At 35.5% G+C, this 26852-nt stretch overlaps 1 protein-coding gene across 1 annotated transcript in view; it reads right to left on the bottom strand.

Annotated features, from left to right (window-relative positions):
* Positions 1 to 919: 919 nt before the first annotated feature.
* The window catches only part of THEMIS (thymocyte selection associated), a 241147-nt gene continuing 215214 nt past the window's right edge, over positions 920 to 26852 (bottom strand). The window contains exon 5 of the mRNA XM_074397501.1: positions 920 to 25925. Within this exon, the coding sequence (XP_074253602.1) occupies positions 25911 to 25925 (15 nt within the window). The 3' untranslated portion in view covers positions 920 to 25910. The remainder of the gene's footprint in view (positions 25926 to 26852) is intronic.

The following is a 26852-nucleotide window of genomic DNA, read 5'->3' as shown; positions in this document are numbered from 1 at the left end:
TAATGTGTATAAGATTTTTTGTGGGAGTGAGCCCCAAACATAAAACAGTATGTGTCATTCAAGAATCAGCATATGAAGGTTAGGAGGTGATGATGGAGAGAATAAGTTTTATTTGCATTTAATAACTTTCTGTAGCAATTGAAATTGTGGTAACATATATAGAATAGATTTTTGACATAAGTAAAATCATAGTCATAAAAATTAAATGTTATTAAAATATGGGGGAAAATATTTAGTAATGGTGTGGATTTTGAGGAGAAGACATGAGGATGGATTGATCAGTCAATCTGTAAGAAGGAAAGATACAGAATACTTAGGCATAGGCCTACGCTAGTAGTAAGCCAGGGCAGCCACACTAGGCAAGAGGATTGTTCTATAGACGAAACATGACCTTGGATGACTTTTCCCATCTGGTTGAGATAAATAAATAACCATATTTGAAAATACAAAAATAATGGAGACTTGAAGACTCAGGAATCTTAAGGCCTACAGACTTAGGATACAAGGATATCCAGTCTAGTTTATGTTGTAGATCAAAATCTTAAATTTCCCGATGTCAAAAATGTAGTTGAATGTCATATCAAGAAGTTCGTTCAGGGTATGACATAGTGGCTCAAACGTGTAATGCCAGCACTTTGGGAGGTCAAGGCAGGCAGATTCCTTGAGCCAAGGAGTTCAGAGTAGCCTGGGTAGTGTGGTGAAATGTCATCTCTACAAAAAATACAAAAATTAGCCAGGTGTGGTGGTGCACATCTGTAGTCCCAGCTACTAGGGAGGCTGAAGTGGGAGGATCACTTGAGTCTGGGAGGCAGAGGTTGCAGTGAGCCAAGCTCTCCCCACTGCACTCCAGCATGGGCAACAGAGTAAGACTCAGTCTCAAAAAAAAAAAAAAAAAAAAAAGACGGAACGGTTTGTTCAGTGTATTTTTACTACTATAAATTGAACATGCTCAACTGAAAAAATATTTTTATTAATGGTATCATGTTTATTTTTTTTCTATACTTGGAATAATTAAAAATATGTGCCAAGGCATTGTTTCTGAATTACCAGCATCAATTAAAGCATGCAATTACTAGAATAGGCTAGGATGCAAACTACTTTAATGACATTTCAATTTATTGTTTTGTTTCTCTTTATTGTATTCTATAGTTATTAAATTTATCCTATTAAGTTATATTTAAAAACTCATTAATAAATATAAAGCTAATTTTAGTAAAGCTGGAACTTATAAAAATCTATAAATCTGTTAAATATAATCCTTAAATGTAATAAACTCTAAGCATTCAATCCTTCACTCTTTACCTACAAGGGAGTTAGAGTATTTTATATTGTCTGAGCCTCGAATGAACTTTCCATATCTGAAAATGTGGCAAAGATGGATGGCAGAAGACCAAATGTGATTTTCCTATCAGTGAGGCACAGGTAAGAAGGAACTTTTTTTGTCTAGGACTTCCGGTACTGTCTTAAATAGAAGTGGTGAGACTGGATACATCCTTTTATTGTTCCAGTTCTCAAGGGCAATATAGCCAGCTTTTGTCCATTCAGTCTGATGTTGACGATAGATTTATCATAGATGGCTCTTATTTCTTTGAAGAATATTCCTTCAAGGCCTAGTTTGTTGGGGGTTTTAATATGAAGGACTATGGAATTTTATTGAAAACCTTTTCTTGAATAAATCATGTGTTTCATTTTGTTTTCGGTTTTGTTTACATGATGAATCACATTTATTGATTCATGTATGTTGAACCAACCTTGTTTCCTAGGGATAAAGACTACTTGATCTTTGTGATTTTTTTTTTTTTTTTACATGATGCTGGATTTGGTTTGCTAGTATTTTGTTGAGGACTTTTGTATCTATGTTCATCAAGAATATTTGCCTGAAGATTTATGCTTTTGTTATGTCTCTGTTAGGTTTTGGTATCAGGATGATGCCAGCTTTATAGAATAAGTTAGAGAAGAATTCCTTCTCCTCAATGTTTTGGAATAGTTTCAGTAGGAATGATACGAGCTCTTCTTTGTATAACTAGTATAATTCAGCTATGAATCTGTCTGGTTCTGGGTTGTTTGTTTGCTTTTTGGTTGGAAGGCTATTTATTATTAATTTAATTGCAGATCCCTGAAAAGACCAATATCAGTACTGGTCCTTTCATGGATTTAATTTCTTCCTGGTTCCATCTTGGGAGGTTGTATGCTTTCAGGAGTTTATCCATTTCTTCTAGATTTTCTAGCTTGTGTGCATACAGTTGTTCCTAGATGCCTCTGAGGGATTTTTGTATATCTATGGGGTCAGTAGTAACATCCCCTTTGTCATTTCTGATTGTGTTTATTTGTATCTTCTCTCTTATTTTCTTTGTTAGCCTAGCTATTGATCTATCTTATTAATTCTTTCAGAAAACCAACTCATGGATTTATTGATCTTTAGTGTGTTTTTTTGTTTCCCAATGTCCTTCAGTTAAGCTCTGACTTTGGTTATTTCTTGTCTTCTGCTAGATTGGGAGTTGGTATGCTCTTGTTTCTCTAGTTCCTCTAGTTGTAATGTTAGGTTGTTAATGTGAGCTCTTGCTAATCTTTTGATGTGGAAGTTTAGTGGTATAAATTTCCCACTTAATACTGCTTTAGCTGTGTTACAGAGATTCTTGTATGCTGTATCGTTCTTCTCATTTTTTCTAAAACATTTCTTGATTTCTGCCTTCATTTCATTATTTATCCAGAAGTCATTAGGATCAGGTTGTTTAGTTTTCATGTACCTGTATGATTTTGAGTAATTTTCTTATTATTGATTGCCATTTTATTGTGCTGTGAACGAAAAGTGTGGTTGGTATGATTTTAGATTTTTTGAATTTGCTGATGCTGAGGATTGTTTTTTGTTTGACTGTGTGGTCAATTTTAGAGTATGATCCATGTGCAGGTCTTTGTTAGTTTTCTGTTGATGATCTGTCTAATACTATTAATGGGTTGTTGAAGTCTTCCACTATTATTGTGTATTTATCTAAGTCTCTACATTGGTATCTAAGAACTTGCTTTATGAATCTGGGTGAACCCGTGTTGGGGGCATATATATTTAGGATAATTCGTATTTTCTTTGGATGGAGCCCCTTACTGTTATGTAATGCCCTTCCTTGTCTTTTTTTTTTTTTTAATCTTTGCTGGTTTACAGTCCATTTTGCCTGAAATTAAAATAGCAATCTCTGCTTTTTTTCTGTTAGCTGTTTGCTGGGTAGATTTCTCTTCATCTCTTTACATTGAGCCTATGTGTGTCATTGCATGTGAGATATGTTTCTTGAAGACAGTATACCATTTGGTCTTGCTTCTTTATCCAACTTGCCACTCTATGTCTTTGAATTGGGGGTATTTAGCCCATCTCCATTCAAGGTTAGTATTTATATGTGTGGATTTGATCCTGTCATCATATTAGCTGGTTATTATGCTGACTTGTTTGTGCAGTTGCTTGATAGTGTCACTGGTCTGTGTATTTAAGTGTGTGGTGGTAATGATCTTTTATTTCCATATTTACTCCCTTCAGGTCCTCTACTAAGACAGGTCTGGTGGTAATGAATTTTTTTAGCATTTGCTTGTCTAAAAAGGAATTTATTTTTCCTTCACTTACAAAGATTGGTTTGGCTGGATATGAAGTTCTTGGTTGTAATATATTTTTTTAAGAATGCTGAATATGGACCCCCAATCTTTTCTGGCTTGTAGTGTTTTTGCTCAAAGGTCTGATGGAGTTTCCTTTGTAGGTGACTTGCCCCTTCTCTGTAGTTGCATTTAACAGTCTTTCATTTTGTCCTTAGAGAATCTGATGACAATGTGTCTTGGGGAAGATCTTCTTCTGTAGTTTTTTCAGGGGTTCTGTAGATTTCTTGAATTTGAATGTTGACTTTTCTAGCAATGTTGGGAAATTTTTATGGATTATATCCTGAAATATTTTTTTTTTTTTTGAGACGGAGTTTCGCTCTTGTTACCCAGGCTGGAGTGCAGTGGCGCGATCTCGGCTCACCGCAACCTCTGCCTCCTGGGTTCAGGCAATTCTCCTGCCTCAGCCGCCTGAGTGGCTGGGATTACAGGCAGGCGCCACCATACCCAGCTAATTTTTGTATTTTTAGTAGAGACGGGGTTTCACCATGTTGACCAGGATGGTCTCGATCTCTTGACCTCGTGATCCACCTGCCTCGGCCTCCCAAAGTGCTGGGATTACAGGCTTGAGCCATGGCGCCCGGCTCCTGAAATATGTTTTACAAGTTATTTGCTTTTCCTCTCAGGGACACCAGTGAGTCATAGATTTGGTCTTTTTACACAATCCCATATTTCTTGAAGGGTTTGTTCATTCTTCTTTATTGTTTTTTCTTTATTTTTGTCTGAGTTATTTCAGAAAGCTGGTCTTTAAGCTCTGAGATTTTTTTCCCTCAGCTTGGTTGATTCTGCTCTTAATACTTGCAATTATATTCTGAAATTCTCAACGTGAGTTTTTCAACCTTATCAAATCACTTTGGTTCTATCTTAAAATGGTTATTTCATCTTTCATCTCCTTTATCATTTTATTGTATTCTTTGGAGTCATTCAGATTTGATTTCAACTTGTTCTTGAATCTTTGTTCCTATCCATATTCTCAGTTCATTTCTGTCATTTCAGCCATTTCACCCTGGTTAAGAACCATTGTTGTAGACCCAGTGCAATCATTTAGAGATAAGGAAACACTACGGCTTTTTGGATTGCCAGAGTTCTTGCACTGGTTCTTTCTCATCTTTGCAGAGTGATGTACCTTTAATCTTTGAAGATGCTGTCCTTTGATTTTTTTCTTTTATCTTCTTTGATGTCCTTGATTGTTTGATTGTAGTGTAAGGTGGGTTCAGTAAACTGACTTAGTTTCTGGAAAATTTTACGGGGCCAGTACTCACCTTAGGACTTCTAGTCTGCATATTCTAACTCTGGAGGGTTGATAGTGGACCCCTGGCTATGTCTTCTGGCCACTCATGGTTAGGGATTTATATATTTTATTTTTATTTGTTAAAAATGTTCACAATTATGCATTTGGGCAATTAAAATAGCTGCTTTAATGTCCCTGTCAGATAATTCCAACATCTATGTCATCTGATTGTAGGCATTATTTTTCCATCAAATTTGACATTTTCATCTCCCTACACACACACACACACACACACACACACACACACACACACACACACGAATACATATATATATGTATTTGATTGTATCTTGGATATTTTGATTATTAAGCTATAGGACTCTGGGTTTTACTTAAATCCCATGGAAATGTTGATATTTTGGGTTTTACAGGCAATCTACTTGTTAAAACAAAAGTTCAGGCTACAAATTTCTACTCATTTTCTATAGGCTATAGTTACTGCTTCAGCTCCGTTTCAAAGTTTTTGCAGTGGCTCAGTACTATCTGTATTTCTCCCTTGTGTACACGATTCAGTTGTCAGTCTGGGACCTATATAAGAACCTATTCATTAGCTCAGTTCTCCAAAGTCTTTGGTATGCTGACTAGAACCAGATTCATGCATATGCAGGTTGAAGTCAGCCCAGAAGTTCACAAACAACTTTATGGGTGTTCTTTCTGAATTCTCATTTATTATAGCATCTCATTCTATAGAATAGATTAAGTGCTGCTCCGGGCATGGCAGCACTGCTGATTTTTGTAAGGTTGGAACAAGTAAACAGAGTAATAAACAAAAACAGATTGGTTAACATCAGCTTACTTCAGGTTGCTTTTAAGGGTTAAAGCAAAGAGGACTTTTTAATTACACTGAGTTAGGTCAACAGGCCCTTTCTAATTGGTTGCTGCAAATATGCCAGTTTCAGAAAAGTATTATTTAGTATTCCGTGATTGAGTTAAATTAAAACAGAGAGTGAGAACAACTGGGTCTAATATGTGATTCCATAAAAGAGAGCAGTAATGCAATTTTAGCAAATGGTTGTGTTAGGAATGTTGCTTAAGTTAGCTGCTGGGTGGACTAAAGGATCTCTTAAATAATGTAAAGATTTGGGTTTGGCATGAGAGATTCGACACTCTCTCAAGTTACCCACAGAAGCTACTAATTGTGAGATTCTAACGACAGTATTACACTTCCAAGCAAAAGAGGGAAGCATAAGAAAGGAAAAAAATTAAGAAGGGTAAGAGTCTCATGATGATAAGTCTTATTTTTATGTCTTTGTAAAAGCTGTCCACAACTTGAAGTTGCCAACTAGTCACCCTGTTTGCAGTATGAAGGTCTCTGGTTATGGCATTTCACATTTCAGTGAACTCTCAAGGCACAAAGTTGCCGCTAGAAATTGATGTTGAGTTGTCCAGATTATAGGGCTTCAAGAACAGAACTGTTTTTGTCATTAGTGTAAGCCAGATATTGAAGGAAACATGAAAAGTTTCAAGATCCAGTCCAGTCTACAGATAGATAATAAAATTCAAAAACAGGCAGGCATGGTGGCTCATGTCTGTCAGCCTGGCACTTTGGGAGGCCAACGCAGGCAGATCACCTGAAGTCAGGAGTTCAAGACCAGCCTGGCCAACATGGCAACACTCCATCTCTACCAAAAATACAAAAATTAACTGGGTATAGTGGTGGCTACCTGTAATCTGAGCTACTCGGGGAGCTGAGATAGAAGAATCTCTTGAATCCAGGAGGTGGAGATTGCAGGAAGCCAAGACCATGCTACTGCACTCCAGCCTGAGTGACAGGGCGAGACTCCATCTCCAAAAAAACCAAATCAAACCAAACAAAAAAACAAAAAAAAAAAAAAAAAAGAAAGAAAAAGAAAAAGAATAAAAAACAATGGATAGAGCTATAATCCCAATAACAAGTATACTATAGTTTTTTTCTGAAACACAATTTTTCTCCCTACGGTCACCCTAATTTCTACCTAAGTTAATCAAAGTAAGACTAATTTGTTTAAAAAAAATAAACTAACGATCATCATACTTTGCCTGATTATATAAGCACAACAAAAATAGTGATTGACAATATAGACCTCTTTTTTCACATTAAAAACTTCTAGTACAACTATGAAGCACATCTTTATTTTTCTTTTTTAAAACTTATTTATGGTTTAGGGGTACATGCTGTATAGGTTAACCTGTGTCACAGGGGTTTGTTTTACAGATTATTTCATGAGCCAGGTATTAAGCCTAGTACACAATAGTTACCTTTTCTGCTCCTCTCTCCTCTCACCTTCCATCCTCAAGTAGACCCCAAGGCCTGTTTTTCCCTTCTTTGTGTTCATAACTTCTCATCATTCAGCTCCCCACTTATTAGTGAGAACATGAGTTATTTGGTATTCTATTCCTGTGTTAATTTGCTAAAGATAATAGCCTCCCACTCCATCCGTGCTCCTTCAAAATACATGAGCTTGTTCTTTTTTATGGCAGTATAGTATTCCATGTTGTACGGATACCACATTTTCTTTACTCAAACTGTCATCGATGGGTATTTAGGTTGATACTATGTCTTTGTTATTGTGTAGTGCTGCAATGAACATTCACATGCATGTGCCTTTATGGTAGAATGATTTATATTCCTCTGAGTATATACCTAGTAAAGGGGTTGTTGGGTTTAATGGTAATTTTGCTTTTAGCTCTTTAAAGAGTCACCATCCTCCTTTCTACAATGGTTGAGCTAATTTACACTCCAATCATTAGTGTGTAAGTGTTTCCTTTTCTCTGCAACCTCACCAGCATCTGTTATTTTATGATTTTCTAATAATAGAGATTCTAACTAATGTGAGATGGCATCTCACTGTGGTTTTGATTTACATTTCTCTAATTCTCAGTGATATTGAGCTATTTTTCAAAAGCTTGTCAGCCACATATATATCTTATTTTGAGAATTGTCTGTCCATGTCCTTTGCCCACTTTTTAATGGGGTTTTCTTGTAAATTTGTTTATGTTTCTTATAAATGCTGGCTATTAGACCTTTGTCACCTGCATAGTTTGCAAATGTTTTCTCCCATTTTGTAGATTGGCTGATTACTCTTTTCATAATTTCTTTTGTTGTGCAGAAGCTCAAGTTTAATTAGATCTCATTTGTCCTTTTTGCTTTTGTTAAGATTGCTTTCAGTGACTTTTTCATAAAATCTTTGCCCATTCCTATGTCCAGGATGATATTGTGTAGGTTGTCTTCCAAAATTTTTACAGTTTTGGGTTTTACTTTTAAGTCTTTAATTCATCTCTTGATTTGATTTTTGTATATGGTATAAGGAAGGGATCCAGCTTCAATCGTCTGCACATGGCTAGCCAGTTATCCCTGCACCATTTACTGAATAGGAAGTCTTTTAACATTGCTTATTTGTTTAACTTTGCTGAAGATCAGATGGCCATAGGTGTGCAGCATTATTTCTGGACTCTCTACTCTGTTCCACTGGTCTATGTGCCTGTTTTTTGTACCAGTACCATGCTGATTCGGTTACTATAGCCCTGTAATATGCTTTAAAGTCAGGTAACATGGTGTTTCCAGCTTTCTTCTTTTGCTTATGATTGCCTTGACTATGCAGGCTCTTTTTTGGCTCCATATGAATTTTCAAATAAGTTTTTTTCCCAGTTCTGTGAACAATGTCATTGATAGTTTGATAGAAATAGCATTGAATATATAAATTGCTTTGAGCAGTATGCCATTTTGATAATATTAATATATCCTATCCATGAGCATGGAATGTGTTTCTGTTTCTTTGTCTTTTCTGATTTCTTTGAGCAGTGTTTTGTTATTCTCATTGTAGAGATCTTTTATCTCCCTGATTACGTATTTTCCTATTTTATTCTTTTAGTGGCAGTTGTGAATGGGATTGCCTTCCTGATTTAGCTCTCAACTTGGTTGTTGTTGGCCCTTTTAAGTTTGCTTTGCTGAATCTTTTAATAAGAAATATCAAAAGTATTGCTATCCTTGTAGCGAATCCCCTTCTGTTTCTATTTAGACAAGAATTCCACTCCTCTCTCAAGATTTACTTATGGTAATGTGCTCAGAAATGCTCAAAAGGGTACAACCATCACCAATGGGGGGATGGGAGGGCAGAAGGGAAATAAAATATGAAGCATCAGTTCTTGGGGAAAAAAGGAAGAGAGAGAAATACCAGATTTGTCTGTTAAAAGCCTCTCAAGGCTATAATATCAAGTCAAGGACTCACCATCAAACTTTGCTTGTAATACCTATAGATTTTAGTGAATTCCTCTTGACTTGGGCTCTCCAAAACACCCTGAAGTTCCTGGGCCTGCCATGAAGTGAAATTCCTTACTCACTGTGAGGCTGACAATTTTTGAAGCTAGATGTTCTTTATTTCTTCTCAAAGATGGTATCCCAGTCAGAGCCTTAGTAATATAACCAGTATTTCCAATTGTGTCCTGTTTTAAAGAAAACAGAGTCTTACTGAACTTTTGCAAATCACTATACTGCTATAAAATAAGAAGATCAGCAAATAGCTTTACGAATTCTAGAAGAATCAGGTAGGGAGAAAAGGTAAATATTTTAATTATGTTGACAAAAGTGTGTGTTACAATGTGCTATAGATGGCTTAAAAGAAAAAATTAAAAGTTTCCTTAGTTCAGGAAAATAAAACATTAAAGAACCTTCAAAGTTTTGAAAAGAAAGTCAAAAAACATTATCCTCAGCAGAATAAACATCACACAAGTAATTCTTGTTTTGCTTGATCTTGGTATAGCAGTTACATGAAGCCATTAGGTTTTTCATTATAATTTGGAAAATTCTTACCCAGTCCAGTGATAAGATCATAAAGTTATCAGCAGCAATCTATATTTCAAAGTACTTGTTAGAGTCTTTTTCATGAATCTCCTTGAAGATAAGGCAATTTTGAACTGTAGCTGATTACAAACACTTTCAGAGAAGAATCAAAGTAAAACAATTAACTGTGAATGACAAGAGTTAAATCACCCACTGTTAAAAAAATCTGATGACAGCTCATTATAATAACAATGTAATTACAAGATGATTTGGTTATTTTTGTGACATGACTATATTTCAGATTTGGATGTTACTACCTTTGAGCATGTAAAGAAAAAGAGATTAAGTGACGTTAGAAGCAATTTTTTTTAAAACTTGAATGTTACAAATTTTAACTTTCTATATGCTCCAGCTTAACTGAATGTTAGAACTGAATTCTATATTGTATTTAAAAAACACTGGTGAAAACACAGGAGAAGCAAGCTTTTGAGAAATGCAACTGCTTCGATTTATAAACTAGACAACTAGCAACACCTAGTGGTCATGCTCATGATCAACCCCTGTTTTCATTTTCATTGTTGCTTGGAATTAACTTGCATTTCATGCTTGGCAGGTATTTTGAATTAAGTAAAAACCACATGTGAAAAAACCCCCCAAAATTAAAGTAAACTTCAATTTCAATGTGTACGTGTAGGTTTACAATAAACTGAAGTTTAGTTTCAATTTGTATATGTGTTGTAGGTTTAATGTATATGTGTTGAAAACCTACACGTATACATTGTGTTCACATGGTTTTTTTCTGTGTGCACATATTCCCATGTCTAAATTTCCTCTTCTTATAAGGACACTAGCTGTATTGGATTGTAGCCCCCCATATACCTCAATTTAATTACCTCCTTAAAGGACCCTTCCCCAAATACAGTCACCTGCTAAAGTCCTGGAGTTTAGGACTTTAACATATTAATTTTGGATGGCCACAATTCAACCCAAAACCCTCCAACTCTCTGGCCCTCCAAAATTCATATCCTCTTTACATGCAAAATATATGTTTCTTCCCCAAAGCTCAAAATATTTAAACAATTTCAGTATCAAATTCAAGTCTAAAAGATCATCTAAATATCATCTAAATCAGGCATAGTAATACTCAAGGTATGATTATCGTCAGGCAAAATTCCTCTTCAGCATGAATCTATGAAACTGCAGAAGTTATCAGCTTATGAAATGCAGTGATAGGGCTGGCATAAACATCTCGTTCCCAAAACGGATAAATCAGAAAGAAGAAAGGGGTCAGAGGTCCCAGGCAAGACTAAAACCTACTGGGGCAAATTCCAGTAGATTTTAAGGCCCAAGAATAATCCCTTTTGTCTCAATTCTTTGTCTTTAGGACCCACTGGGAAGGTGAGCCTGCCCTTCACTGGGGTGGCTGTTTTGCTCCCTACCCCTGGATGATGGTAGCCTGGCCTGCTGAAACCAAGGAGGTTTGGCTTGTTCCCCAGTTCCCTTCGAAACTGGGGAACAGACAGTCCTGCCACCCAGGCCTGAGACTCTAGGCCTATGACAATAGTGGCAGTCCCACCTTTGGGGTCACTTTTCTCTTTTCTTGAAGATTAGCACAGATTTTCAGCCAGATACCCCAATTGACTCATACTATAGAATCTCAGAATTCTTGTGGGTTTTCTTCACTCTCTCCCATCACTGTCCCTTTTACTCCAAGCTGGCGGTTTTTCTACTGATATAGAATTCTCAGATAATAACCTTTTTGGTTTCATAGGTATCCAAGCCATCAGACAAGAGTATCCTCCACAGATCTTTCCTGGTTAATCACATCTCTATTCCTGGCTTCTGCTGAAACCGTTGATTCAATCCATGAGTCACATTGATAATCTTTTTATGAAATGAATGACCAGTCACACCCTTGTCTTCTGTTCAGAACAAGCTTTCTCACTTTTTGGCCATATGAATAAACTGATCATTTTCTAAATCTCAAGTTCTGACTCCTTTACTCTTAACGATTCTTTGATATATCTCTCTTCTCTTGCATTTTACTGCAAGCATCAAAAAGAAACCTGGCCACACTTTCAAGTTTGCTTAGAAATCACCTCAGCTTAATATCTAGGTTAATCACTTACAAGTTCTACCTTCCATAAAACACTAGAGCACAATTCAGTTGTGTTCTTTGCCACTGTATAATAGATATTGCTTTTGTTCCAGTGTTTAAAACATATTTCTCATTTCCATCTAAGGTTTCACAGTGGTACTTATTAATTTTTTTTTTTTTTGAGACAGAGTCTTGCTCTGTTGCCAAGCTGGAGTGCAGTGGCACAATCTCAGCTCATTACAACCTCTAACTCCTGGTTCAGGTGATTCTCCTGCCTCAAACTCCACAGAGTAGCTGGGATACACAACCAGACACATGGTAGCACTTTTAATGTCCATGTTTCTACCAACAGTTTCTTCAAGGCAACCTAAGCATTTTCTAACATGGCTTCATCAGTCTTTCAGCCACTACTCATTACCTATTTCCAAAGCCACTTCCATGTTTATAGTTATTTTTACAGTTGGCATCCCACTCCCAGTATCAAAATCTGCAGTAATTTGCTGGGGCAATCATAACAAAAAACAAAACACCACTTTCTGGAGGGTTTAAATAACAAAACTTTATTTTCTCAGAGTTCTGGAAGCAAGGAGTCTGAGATCACAGTGTCAGTGGAGTTGTGACTTGTTTTATTTTTTAGGCTGCTCTTCATAGCTTGTAGATAGCTTTCTCTCTGTCTTTACATAGCCTTTCCTCTGTGCATGTGTATGTCTAACGTCCAAATTTCTTCTTCTTATAAAGGAACCAGTCTATTGGATTGGGCCCATATGACCCTTTTTACCTTAATTATATCTATCCCAAATATAGTCATGTTCTGAAGCACTGGGTGTAAAGGCTTTGATATATGATTTTGGGGAGGCACAATTCAGTTCAAAATATATGATAACAAACATAAATGCATGTATGTATATGTGTATGTATATGTAAATATATATGTTCACTATCCTAAAATTTGTGTCTACAGCCTAGTACCCCTCTCCTGACTCAAATATGCAATTGTGTGATGGCTAAAAGGCATACAAAAATTAATGTTTTCCAAACTGAGTCTCTGAGAATCACTCCCACTCAGCGCTTCCTGCACTATTTCTTATTATAGTCAATGGTAACTCCATTTGAATGGGCCAACATTCTTCAGGTCATCTTTTACTCCTCTCTCTTTCCCACAACTACATCCATGTCTTCTAAAAATTCTAATAGCTCTACCTTTCCAAAATATGTATAAAATTTGATTCTCATTCTTACCATCAGATTCAAGCAACTGTCATCTCTGGAGGATTGTTGCATTAGCACCCACGCTGATATTATTTTTGCTTCTGCTCTTCCTCACATATATTGTACTCTCAGACTATAGGCATAACAGTTCTAGGAAAACAAGAAATCACCACTTCTTTCTCAAAACCCTCCAGTGAGTCTCATTTCATTCATGAAAAGCTAAATTCCTTAATGTTACCTCTAAGGCTCTATATTTTCTGGTTTTCTTTACTTTTCTTACATTTTTCCTAGCTATTCTCCAATTCAAGAACCCTTTGGTCAACACTGAACATGTCATGTATGCTTTGACTTCAAGGCTTTTGCACTTGTTAATGCCACGGTCTTGGTACTCTCTCGCCAGATGTTCATATGGGTAGTGTGTTCACTTCCCCAGGATTTTACTGGAATTTTCCTTTTCCTTGAGACATTTTCTGCTATCTAATTAGCACGGCCACTTCTAGAGCTCCTTCCCTGTATTAATGTTTCTCCTTAAAAATTATAAATATTCATTCTACTTTATATTTGATTTGTTTATTTTATAAGTTATCAAGAAACAGTAGATTTTAAATTAACTTTTTCAAAATCAAGCATTCCTTCCTGTTCCATATCCTGGGCTTATATATGTTTTGCAGAATGCTATTATCTGATCTTTTACAATTTAAAATAATGTTGCTCTGTACAACTTGATGACTAATCATTTTGCTTTCATGATCAGTAATTACATAGATTTTGTGAGATAATTATAAATTTCTGAGAAAATTTAAAAATAGCCATTCAATTTAATTGAAACATTTATGGTTGTTATTGATAACTTGATGTTACGAAATTTTTAATGATAGTCTTTGACAACCTATTGTGAATAGTCAAAACCTTTTAAAATAATGTTCAGATGATTTTTTAACAGTGTTTAGGTTTTTAAAACTTTTAATCTTTATATGAAAATAGAGTACACCACCTGACTCATCAGACTTTTATTAACATTAGTACATATGATCATTGAACTACATTATGGACGAGGTAAGAATCTTGGTCCATACAGCTATGAGGTCGAGGCCAGGCTTGCTGTCTTTTAGGAAGAATGTAAGGACAATGGGTGAATATTCTGTTTTTCCTTAATATCCACTGTTTCAGATACTATATTAAAATTTTACTATATCACACAAGTCTATAAGGAAGTTTACTCTTTCTGGCTGAAAAAAACCTGTGAGTTTTCCCTTCCTGTATAATGTCCACCCTTAATTCAATTGACTATGAACAAGCAACAGCACATTCACTCAGATGAAACAATCATACAGGGCCTATTCTCCTGTCATGGGTGTGGTTTGACGTATTTCACAGAAGCTATGTACTACATATTGACTGTAAAGATACCAACAAATTCCTAGTGGATAGAAGTCCCCAGCCAGGTCCAGAAAGTAGAAAGAAATTTCTCTACTAAGTCATTAATTTGGAAACGTATTTTCTTCATTTTGTGAGTTCCTAAATTGTATGGCTTAAAAAATCAAGCCAGATAGTTTTAAAAGGATTATGACTAGCTGCTTTACTGTTGTTAATTTTTCACTTTTATCTAGAGAATTAATTAAAAATTTAAGGAGATAATTCTAGAGTCTAGAAATTCCACAGCTTAAGTTTTGCAGATGATACATTTTTTAAAAAAGGCAAAAGTTTGGTACAAACCTAGTATCTCCACTCTCTTCATATTTCTAGGATAGTCCTTATTATAATCCAATAAAATGAGTTAGACTTCTTGTCTCAGAAGATCAATAGGAAATCTATTCTCTTTCAAGGTCTCTTCCCCAAGTCTTTGGGAGGAGAGGGTGTCCTAAAAAGTGCCTATGTGATCCATAAATTTATCTAATTTATTTCTCATCACAGTAAATCTGTCTACTACTCCAGATCTTCTACTGGTCACATTTTGTAGTGTTATGACCATCTTTTTCAGCTGTGTGTGGTTCCTATGTTTCTATAACTTCTCACCAAGTGTAGGCCACTCTTCTATAAATTATTTAATTAACATCTCAGATGTAATATTTCAAAATACTTCATAGAAAATTTTTGGCAAAAGTAAATAAATAGAAGGTGGGGGAAAAAGTACATTGTACATACTAGATGCTGTGGCTCCTGATTTTCACAGGATATGCTCTTCCACTAAACATTTCCCAACTTTCCTCACTCTTCTTAAGTCTAAAAAGTGCCACCATATTGCAAGAACTAGACCACGGGGCTAGAAAAGAGATTGATAGAACAGAGATAGCAGAAACAGACTGAAATGTACCTGACTTACTGGTCAATCAGCTTGCAAAGGCAATTCAATAGAAAAAAGAAGTCTGTTTAACAAATAGTGATGGCACACATAAATATCTATTTGGGGAAATAAAGGCAGGAAGGAAGAAGAAACAAAGCACCTTTACAACCTTGCCTCTTCATACCATATATTAATATTAACTCAAACGGATCACATATCTAAATGTAAAATCTAAAATTCTAGAAGAAAATACAGTAGAACTGTTTATATCTTGTGTTAGGCAAAGTTTTTTTACCTATGACACAAAAAACATGATCCATAAAATAAAATTATAAATCAAACTTCATTAAAGTTAAGAACTGTGTTTTAGTAGACTTAACAAGATGAAAGATACATCCACAGATCAAGTAAAAATATTTGCAAATCACATTTCTGATGAAGGACTTGTAAATAATATTTACATACATATTTATGACTCAAATTTAAATAAAAATAAACACCCATTCTAAATGAGAATTATTAGACAAAGTTAATTATTTTCATGTAATGGGAGAAGGAAAAAATTAAGAGTAGGCTTCCTCTAATAGTGTGCTATTTAGTCTAATTAGTCTATGAGCACTATAAATAAATATTTTTGCTAGTATTTCACTACTAATCTCTGACTTAGAAATAAGAACTCTTTATGTATCTTTCCATGAATTGGAAATATTCAGCCCAGCTTGAGATATCCTCAGAATGCAGAAAAGCAAAAAAAACCAACCAAACAAACAAAAAAAAACATTAAATGTCAGGGTTGTGTCTAAAAAGGTATAAATATCATACGCATTAAGTACTTCAAGTTCTTTGATAAAGCAGACTAAAGAGTTTAGCTTTTACTTTGAATACCACAAAAGATGAGAATTTGACATACATGACATACAATGCAGACAGCATTGATTTTTAACAAAATGATTTGGGCCATTTTCAGGAACATGCTGAAGAAAATGTACTTCTTATCTTTTATTAGCATGTGAGATAAATATAAGAAAATATTTAGGAGATCATCTCTATAGAAAAATGCATTCCAGCAAGATAGCAGAGCTAAAGTATGTGCCTAATAACATATTTGATAAAATAAACTGCACACAGGGGATTCTAGTATGTATTTTACGGAAAGTTTGCTGAATATCTGCATTCCTCGTCAGTCAGATCAAATAGCAATGTTTTCCTTATGTCATTTTTCCTCTATTTATTTTCGTATATGTAAGACATTTATATATACAAAAAATATACTACATATATAATAAATAAGAAATATAACACTGTCAATACACTTTAAGTCCCTTGGGCTCTCATCTCCAATCTTTCCTCAACCTTTACCCCAGGAATAAGTACTATTCTGAAACTAGTGCTTTATTACACATAGGCAGTGAAGAGCATAATTCTACAGTGCAAACCTTCCTTAATTTAAACCTATGTATATTTTGATATAACCGTAACACAGATTAATATATGGAACATTCTTAGCACCCCAGAGACCTCTCATGTGCCTCCCCAGCCAGTCATAACCAAACCAATGAAAACGTCATACTTCTTTCTATTATCTTAAAGCACTGTTGCCTTTTCTTAATATTTATATAAACCAAATCATACAGTAAATACTATTTTGTCTCTCATTGTTATGTCTATGGTTTTTAAATATATCCATGCTGTTGCATTTTTGTGTAGTTTTTCCTTTTTCATTGCTATGTCAATTTCCATTGCATTGTTACACTACAATATGTTTGTCTATTCTACTGCTCCTGGGCATGGGTTGTTTCCAGTTTGAAACTAGTTTGAATAAAACCATCAGCAGCATTTCTGTACATGTCTTATTGGTACGAAGCTAAACACATTTAGTTTTGTTGGATTTACACAAGTAGAAATTTAGCTTTAATAGACAGTGCCAAACAGTTTTCCAAACAGTTTTATCAATTTAAACTCCCATCAGTAATATGTGAGAATTCTGGCTGCTCCATACTTTATTCAAAACTTGTTTTTTTTTCATTTAAAAAAAATACTTTTAGCCATCTGGTAGGTCAATAATGATATATCTTGTGGTGGTTTTAATTTGCGTTTGCCTAAAGATCGCTGTGATTTTGAGCAGGTTTTTATGTTCATTATCCTTTTGAATATTCTCTTTTATGAAGTGCCTGCTTAAGTTCTTTACCCTTTCTTCAAATTAGCTTGTCTGAGCCTTTTATACATTCTGGATACCGTTCTTTTACTGGACATATCTATTGCAAATATCTTCCAGTTTGTAATTATTTTTTAATATTCTACTTCTTCTTGATTCTCAGATTTTTTTTTCTTTCTTTGAGTATACTCTTTAGATATTCTTTTATTTTCTTTCTTTGAGTATACTCTTTAGATATTCTTTTACCAAGAATTCAATTGACTGCAGGCCTTCTCGGTTTTATCTGTTTTTGTTTATATGCTGTGTCTAATCTAGGTTTGTTTTTAGATCTTAATTTTGAAAATCTTTTAACTGCATTAATGGTTCTCACTGGACAGCTTTTCCCCTTGGCACCTCATCTTCCAGCTTTTGTATCAGGCTTAGAAAAGTCAACTGTTTGTCTAATTGATGTCCCACTCCTATTTTATATCCTCCTGAAATTTCACTATAAGTTGTCAGGAAATTACTTCTTTATTCTTCTTGAAACACACCACTGTATTTTCTAAATCTGAAATTTTTTATTACTTCTAGAAAGTTCTCAGGTATCATATCTTTGAATATTACTGCTGCCTTGCACCACTCTCTGAATTTCTCCTATTCTTCCTCCAATTAAGAAAATATTCTGCCTTCTTAAACTCTTAGTGTTTTTTTAACACCTCGTTTATAGTTTCCACTGTCTTGTTTTCCTTGCTGCATTCTGGGTAATTAATTAAGGTCTACCATCTCAGGAACCTTCTCTTCTGTTGTGTCTAATCTGAGTTTGTTTGCTTGTTTTTTAGTTATATTCATCATTGTATTAGTCCATTTTCATGCTGCTGATAAAGACATGCCTGAGACTCGGCAATTTACAAAAAGAAAGTGGGTTATTGGACATACAGTTCTGTGTGGCTGGGGAGGCCTCACAAATATGGTGGAAGGAGAAAGGCACATCTCACATGGTGGCAGACAAGAGAAGAGACCTTGTGAAGGGAAAATCCCCTTTTTAAAACCATCAGATCTTGTGAGACTTATTCACTCTCACGAGAACAGCAGGGGAAGACCTGCCCCCATGATTCAATGACCTTCTACTGACTCACTCTCACAACCTATGGGAATTCAAGATGAGATTTGGGTAGGGACACAACCAAACCATATTAATCATTTCTAGTATTTTATATTTATTTTGTACTCTTGCCAAAACAAGACCATTAGAATGAGTTTTACATTCATATTGTCAATCAAACATACAAGAAACAATACATTTACCAAGCACTAAGTTTACTTAGCTTTAATAAAGGGTATGAAACAGATAGCAAGTACTATGTGGGGCAAGAAAGTCCTGGAGGGCTCAGACACCAAGCTGCAGCTTCTTATGTGCCCAATAATTTAACTGTTCTCAAGAAATGACAGAATATGTTGAGTGAGGATCACATCAGCAAACACAAGCCACAGGGACTAGGGTCCCACAGCTTAACAGCTTAAGCACCTTGCTAGTCACTGAAAGGGGTATGTATCTAGCTCGCATTCTTTGGTACCGCTTTGGCACATTAATAACAGAATACATAATAAACAATCATAGTAATTATGTAAAGAGTGCTTAGATTTATACTTTCATTAATACTCAGTACAAGTTCTCTCTGATAGGAGCATGTGAGTATCAGATAATAATGAATCTCCTTGGCCAGGTCCATCTCACATTGGGTCCATTGGTTCTACAGACCCTATCCATGGTCATTTCCTCATTTCTCAGGTTATAATCAAAACAGACATATATATTGGCTCTTGGAACCATAACAATGGTTTCTTGGTTTGTGGTGAAAGAGCTATTATAATACAAAAAGCTGAGTTGAATGAAACTACCTTCATTTACCCCTGGCCGAAGTAATAAATATAAAACAAATGTTGTATTCTAAGTATATTGGCATAAATCACTGCTACCCTCAAAGGTTTAAAGAATTCAGGGATGATGGACTCTGTCATATTTACATTTAATTTAGCAGCAGGTCCCTACAAAAACTTGATATATTATATAACTGACAGGAAACTTAGCTAAGTAGTGGCCCTAATAACAGGTACTGTATTTTTACCAGACCAGTAAATTTACTAGACCGGGCAAGTTCATTCTTTTTAATATCTTTTAAGAAGAATCAAAAACAGTTCTCATGTCATTTTCAACCTCAGGGCAATTCTAACTCACCTGCCTTCTGCCACAGCAGAGCCCAAATGACCAAGTTCACCTGGAAATGCTATAATACATCATGATGGTTCATTATTAGAAAAATGCTATGTTATTTTGACAAGATATAAAGAACTATGGGTTCCCTCATAAGACACATACAATCCAGGGACTGTTAGATAAACCTTGCAAAAATTCAAGATGTTGCCATATGGATAAAATTTTTAGGATTCCAGTGAGCTATGGAAGCTAGGATATCTCCTCAGACAAAGAACAAGTCACTGCACTGTACTTTATTTGTTCTGGATTGCTATAACAAAATATATTAGACTGGGTAATTTATAAAGAATAGAAATTTATTACTCACCATTCTGGAGGCTAAGAAGTCTAAGATCAAGGCACCAGAATATTTGAGGCCTGTTGAGGGCTTACTTTGTTTCAAAGATGCACCTCTTGTTGTATCCTCACATGGCAGAAGAGAGAAAGGACACTCTTTTCAACCTCTTTTGTAAGATAACTCATCCCATTCCTGAGAGTAGAACCATCATGACAATTACTTATGTAAAGGCCCATATTTTAGCATTATCACATTGGGTATTGGTTTCCAACATATGAATTTTGGAAGACACTGACATTCAGACCATAGCATGTACTTTACACCTCTTTTCACTAAGAAAGCATTTAGCAAGGCTTTTGGAGTTGGATAGGCAGTTTATACCACACTTGAGTATACTGCTCTGAATAAAATCTCTGGCAAGCTCTCACAGGAGAATTACTGTGCAATCCCTGAAACATGGCCATAACATTTTATCACAGAACTACACAACATTTGAAAAGCAGCTGTCACCATGCTACTTTACCAAGTAGGAAAATGATAAATGACAATGGAACACTGTGTAATCATATGACTGAAGCTGCCCTCTTGAGCTGGTTGCTATCAGACACATGAATTCATAAGATCAAGTAAGCCCAGCAGCAGCAGCACTTTGCAAGATAGAAGCAGCACATTCAAGACTGGGGTGGAGCAGGTCCAGATGATACAAATGAGCTATGCCAATGAGTGACTGATGAGACCCTCAAGTCACTCACCCACCATTGTTGTACCTGCATTTTTTATTCAGTTTACACTTCCAGAGATCATGGTGAGGTTCTCTGGAAACAATTAATAAAATGAAGTGGATTCATTCATGGATGGGTCAACTTGGTGCATTAGCAGAGGCCCAAAATGGATTACTGTTGCATGAGAGCCCCACTTAGGAGAGGGTCTGAAAGACAATGATGAACTGAAATCCTCCCGGTGGACGGAGTTGCATGCATCTGGTTGTCCACTTTGAGTATAAAGAGAAAAACAGCCTGTAATCAGGATAAACATAAACTCCTCGGCAAGTGGCTTCAATAGCAAATTGCTTAGCTGGTTAGTCAAATACTTGGATACAGATAAAGTTGAATATGAAGGAAAAAAATATCTGAAGAAGAGGATGACTATACCTGTGGAAATGGAGAAAGGGTGTGAAATTTTTGAATAGTACATTAGTGTTCATCAGAGAGCATCTGTACTATAAAATCAATTAGACAGGTTGACTCAATCAGTAGATATCAACTAGCCTCTGTCCTTAGTGACCCCAGTACTTACACAAAGGACTCATGAGTGGAGAAACCATGATGGCAGGTATGATTGTAAGTCATGAGCCAACAGCATGAACTTTCTCACAAAGGCTGACCTCGTTACTGTTACTGTTGACGGTTCAACTTTCCTGTCACAAAGACCAATGTTTGGCCCTCTCCCTGATAAGGTGCCATCGTTGAAGAAACAATCCAGTCAGTTGGTAAGAATGTTATTACATTGAATCCCTTTGATCCCAGAAGAATCTATGCTTTCTCATAACTGAAACTGAAACATATTATAGGTATTAGTTTACCTTCCCTTTCCACAGCGCCTCAGACAGCTCTGCCACAGAGGGGTGACAGAATTTCTGTTCTCCCAACATGATATCCTGTTATATCATCTCAGACCAAGTGACACAATTCATCACAAGGGAGATGCAACAGTGGGATATACCTATGGGACTCATTTATCCTATCATATAGTACACAATTTGGAAGCTGCTTGACTTTGGAACAAATTTTCAAAGGTTCAGCTGAGGGATCAGCATAGTGGTATAATCCATGCTACAGGATATCCTTAGGATTGGGATGGAAAGATTAGGTTGGACTTCTCATGAAATCACATATTTATCTAGATATTCTTATGTCCTGCTCTGCTTCTTCCACTTCCATACAGGTTTCTCCTAAGAACACGCCAATAAACCACTGAACGAGGATCTCCCACTTAACCTGTGCTTCTAGGGGACCAGAGCTAAGATAACAAGGAGTAGATGAGTATTTGTCATGGCACATAACAGTGAAAGCGGGAAAGAAAGAAAACTCAAAGAAGAAAAGATGCCAGACTCCAAAACTAAAAAGCCTTCATCTAACATTTAACATATAATTTAGAACAGATATATATATTATAAAATAATAACAGATAAATGTATTGAGGACTTACTTTTTGTCAAAGCTCAAAGCACTTTACATATATTAATTCATCAAATTATCACAACAACTCTACAATGTAGATTCTATTTTAATCCCTATTTTACACATATGTAGGAATTTGAAGCAGAAAGAGGCTCACAAACTTATCCAAGGCAACTCAGTAAATAGGGAGTCAGTATTCAGACCTGGGCAGTCTGACCTGAGTTCTCGTATTCCTTACTTTAATCAGTTCACTCAGAAAACATATATTGAGTCCCAGATATACGCCAGACACTATTCTAAGTGCCTGGATGTAGTGTAGAAACCAATAAGAAATCTTGCCTTCAGGGAGTTTACATTCTAGTTTAAAAGAGACAGAAAAGAAACAGGACATGTAAAATATATAATGTGTTATGTTAGATAGAATAAACTATTATGGAGAAAATTAAGGCAGGGAAGGAGATAGAAAGACCAAGAGGAGTTGAGGTTACAGCTTGAGATAAGGTGGCCAGGGCAGGCCACACTGAGAAGGTAATATGTGGAAAAGCCTGAAGGAAGTATGGGAGTGACCTGTTTGGAGAGGTGAGCTAAAAGTGTTCCAGGTGGGAAGAACAGCAAATTCAAAGGCCTTGGGATAGGACTAGCCCTGGCCTAGTTGTTGAATAATGGTGTATTAGTCCATTCTCACATTGCTAATAAAGACATATCCACGACTGGGCAATTTATAAAGGAAAGAGGTTTAATTGACTCACAGTTCAGCATGGCTGGGGAGGGCTCAGAAAACTTATAATCACGGAAGAAGGGGGAGCAAACATATCCTTCTTCACATGGTGGCAGCAAGATGTTTTGAGCAAAAGTGAAAAAAAGCCTTTATAAAAGTCATCAGATCTCATGAGAACTCATGCACTTTCAGGAGAACAGCATGGGGGAAACTACCCTCATGATTGGGGATATCCAGCCGGGTGCCCCCCATGATATGTGGGGATTATGGGGACTACAAGTTAAGATGAGATTTAGGTGGGGAGACACTCAAACCATATCAAATGGGAAGGTCAGTATGACTTGAGCAAAGTGAAGAAGAAGAATCCAGAGAGATAATGGAAATAGATTGTGTATACCTTTCTAGATCATTTTAGGAATTTGGCCTTTATTCTGAATGAGGTAGCACATCACTGTGGTGTGTAATAATAGCACATATTTTATTGAGTTCATTCTGGCTCTCACAATCAGAATAGCTTGATAGGTAGCAAGAGCTGGAATGGGAAGAATTGTTACAGGATTTTTGCAGTAATCCAAAAGAGATGACTGAAGCTGGGACCACAGCAGTAGGAGTAGAAGCAGTCAGAAGTGTTAAAATTGTGGAAATATTTTCATGGTAAAATCAAAAGAATACTTTTATTCCATTGGATTTCATTTTTAGTATTTCAGCCTACTGGGGTTATAATTAGATCCTAATTCTGACTCTCCCCAGAGTTTTATACATTATCTTCCTTTTAGAGGCAACTTGAACCAAGAACTGTTGGATAAATACCTATAAGTCTCATTACATGTTGACTTTCATCTTAAAATAAACTATTTTTATATTAAAATCCTGGATATAAGAGTTGAACTAGCCCATCTCAACAATCACATTTTCCCCTTTCAATTTCTCACTCCTTTCTGACAGCCTTTTGTAAAACTGCTTGACTGATTCAATTAGGAAGAGGCCAGTATTAATAATTGGTAGCCTTGGCACCTATCTCTGCAGCTTGACCACGCTGTGAAGTTTGGTCATTATGCTTGAGCTCAGCACTGTAAGTCCATAGGGGAAGGAGAGGACACAGGGAGGACAATCTCTCTCCTCCTGGCTTTTTTTTTTTTTAACTCCCTCCTTAGTGACCAATTGATTTCAATCCTAGTTAAAGAATATTTTAACTTAATTGTTAGAGGAAGATAGTTATTCTAGAGTTAAACATAGAAGAGAACATATACAAATAAAAATTAGGAAATTTATTTTCAATCTTCCCAAATCTCCAATAGTTGAACATGAAGCTTATTACACTCTTCAATATTAAGACAACTGGAAACACAGTATGTGCAAGCACTTATATTTAGAAATGTTATATGATTTCTATTAGAAAGCCCTTGATAATTTACAACCAAATTAAGATATGCATTCTCTTAATTTTCTAATCAAAGAATCGTACTTACTAAAAGTACAAATTTAATTGTTCTCATATTCCAAATAAAAAATTATTCACTATTATTTGAAAATAACAAATTATATGAGTCTAAAATACCCATAATGCATTTGGCCAAGGTTGTTAGGTTGAGTTAAGATTCGCTGTGACCTTCAATAGCCAAATGTGGGGCTTAGAAAAGTTTTTGTTCTTGTCTGTACAGGCAGAATAAAAGTAAAACTATCCCATAAAATTCTAGAAATTGTAGATAAGAAATGATATTACCACAATCAAATCACAAAGCAATTTTTAGAACATTAGAAATCAGGATTCGTTATCACTTAAAAAGAAAAACAATCAGGGAAATTAAGCTTAATCAGAATATAAACATTGAAAAATCTCTAACTGTATTTCTTTTGTTAAAAAATTGACTCACAATTTATTGTCTTCAGAAACACTTTGGTACAAAATCAACAAATTTCTTCATATAACATAAAATAAGTATGAGACAGGATGCTAGCTAACAGATTTTGTACAGAGTATGATCTATGGATAAAGTTCAAGCTTTGCTATTAAATTCCTATGTAACATTAACCAGATAGCCTGTCTCTTCATTCTGTTAGAGGAAAAATAATGTTGTTCTTGTATACTTAATATGTAATAAGATAAATTATCAAAATGTGAGAGCCCTTAAAGTAATTTTTATAGATGATGCAACTATAAGAACATAATTCTAATGTATACTAATTAAGAAACACTTTGGTTTATTGTCAACCAAATTTATTATATCTCATTATAATTTTATTGCCTTTTTCTTTCCATTAAATGTTATGATTAACTAGATAATTTTCCTACAATCCTAATAAACATTTATCTAAAGAATTACCTGGTATATAGTACATAAAATATTAAGACATCATCTCAGAAATCTGGTGAAATTTCAGTCATGAACTTGTTGTTGGGGCATAAAAGAGAAGGTTATGGAAAAACTCCTCTGACTCTCAATGGCTTTGGCTGTTGAAATTCAAATATAATCATTATACAGTGTATTTTACAAATACACTGTGAATGTGAAGCCAAACTCCTTTCCACAGTTCCAAGGGATGTGGATAAGAAACCTAGACATTTTAAATCACTCAGATATAATTATTTTTCTTTAGGTCTTGTCAGAAATGATGATAGCACTAAAAATGGCAAAACACATACTGAAAAAAATGAAAATATTTGGTGGGCTTTTATCCCATTTCAGACCAGTTTTACTCAAACTTAAATACAAAATTATTTCTCAATTACTTAGTTGTTGGTAGTAGAAATAAGAACACCCCCCAAAATGTGCACCTTAAATAAATATCTCCTAAATAAAAACAAAACAATACATACAAGTTTAGACACAACAGAATAGACTATAGGAATTCTGTACCATAGGTTTCTCTAAGTTTTATCTGTTAAAACATTTAAGGTTGTTTTCTTGTTTACAGTGATGAGTCAAGGTTCTTCTGGAGTCTGTTGGGAAATACTTGCTTTTCAATTAGAAGGCTAGCTTCCTTTTTCACGGCAGCATTTATGTTTGCTGCCTAAGTGGCTTCTGTCACATCTTGTTATTTTTGATGTTTTTCATTTTTGAACATTCTATAAATGAAAAAATAAGAAATGTTGATCAGAAACAAGTACTGAAAATAACCAGAAAGAAAACTGCCTGCTTTCAAATACTGTTGACACTCACATGCATGTATGCTTTTTGAGAAATGGTTGGAAGTACAGCAGAAAGAGCCAACAAAATAAAATGGGGGGAAAAACAGAAGAAAGTAGCGCTTCAGAAACAAGGTAGATATTTGTATAAGGTAGGAGATAATAGCTTAGATGTAGAAGTGTTTTTCCATGGACAAAATGCTTTTCTTTGCATTTTAGTTCATCCTTATGAATATTCTATCTTATTGGTAATGTAAGGTAGAAAACTGAGGCCTCAGTTAAGTTGAGACCTGCCCAGAAATCACACAGCTAGCAAGGTGATGAAGCTGATTGTGTCTAAAAATGCCTGTTTCTGGACTCAACAGTCTTTTGCTGTGGTACTATGCCTGCAGAATAGAATGCAAGCCTAGTTAGGAGTCCTAAGAACTACAGAGGAGGAAAAGGGTACCTAGCAATTGTTAAACTGAAGAAAAACCAACAGGCCTCCAGCATAAGCTGTACTATCTAGTTAAAGTTCCCAGTTACCATATACACAGACCTGGCATTAACTCGACATGTCAGACTCTCAAATAAAGCAAGCTAAGCTACAAATAGGAATTGTGCCTGTCTTCAGGCAAGACACTTAATTCCTTTCTACTCTAGCTTTATGGAATAAGATGGATGAGTGATTAAAAGAAGCCCTAAAAGTAAGCACTGCAAGTCTTCAAGAGGAACAGAAAACCAGAAATCTCTCTGACCTTCCCCTGCCTCTGTTCTACTAGAGGTTAGTTAAGTGCTAGCTGCCTGGACCTGGAGAGAAAGTCTCTGTTGGTCTTCCTTCTGAGTACTCAATAGCCTATAACTGTCTCCCTCCCTCCCTCCTTCCCT

The sequence above is a fragment of the Saimiri boliviensis genome, chromosome 4 (genome assembly GCF_048565385.1).
Source record: "Saimiri boliviensis isolate mSaiBol1 chromosome 4, mSaiBol1.pri, whole genome shotgun sequence".
Classification (NCBI taxonomy): domain Eukaryota; kingdom Metazoa; phylum Chordata; class Mammalia; order Primates; family Cebidae; genus Saimiri; species Saimiri boliviensis.
The sequence above is the reverse complement of the archived record's forward strand: the minus strand, read 5'-3'. Positions and strand labels throughout refer to the sequence as shown.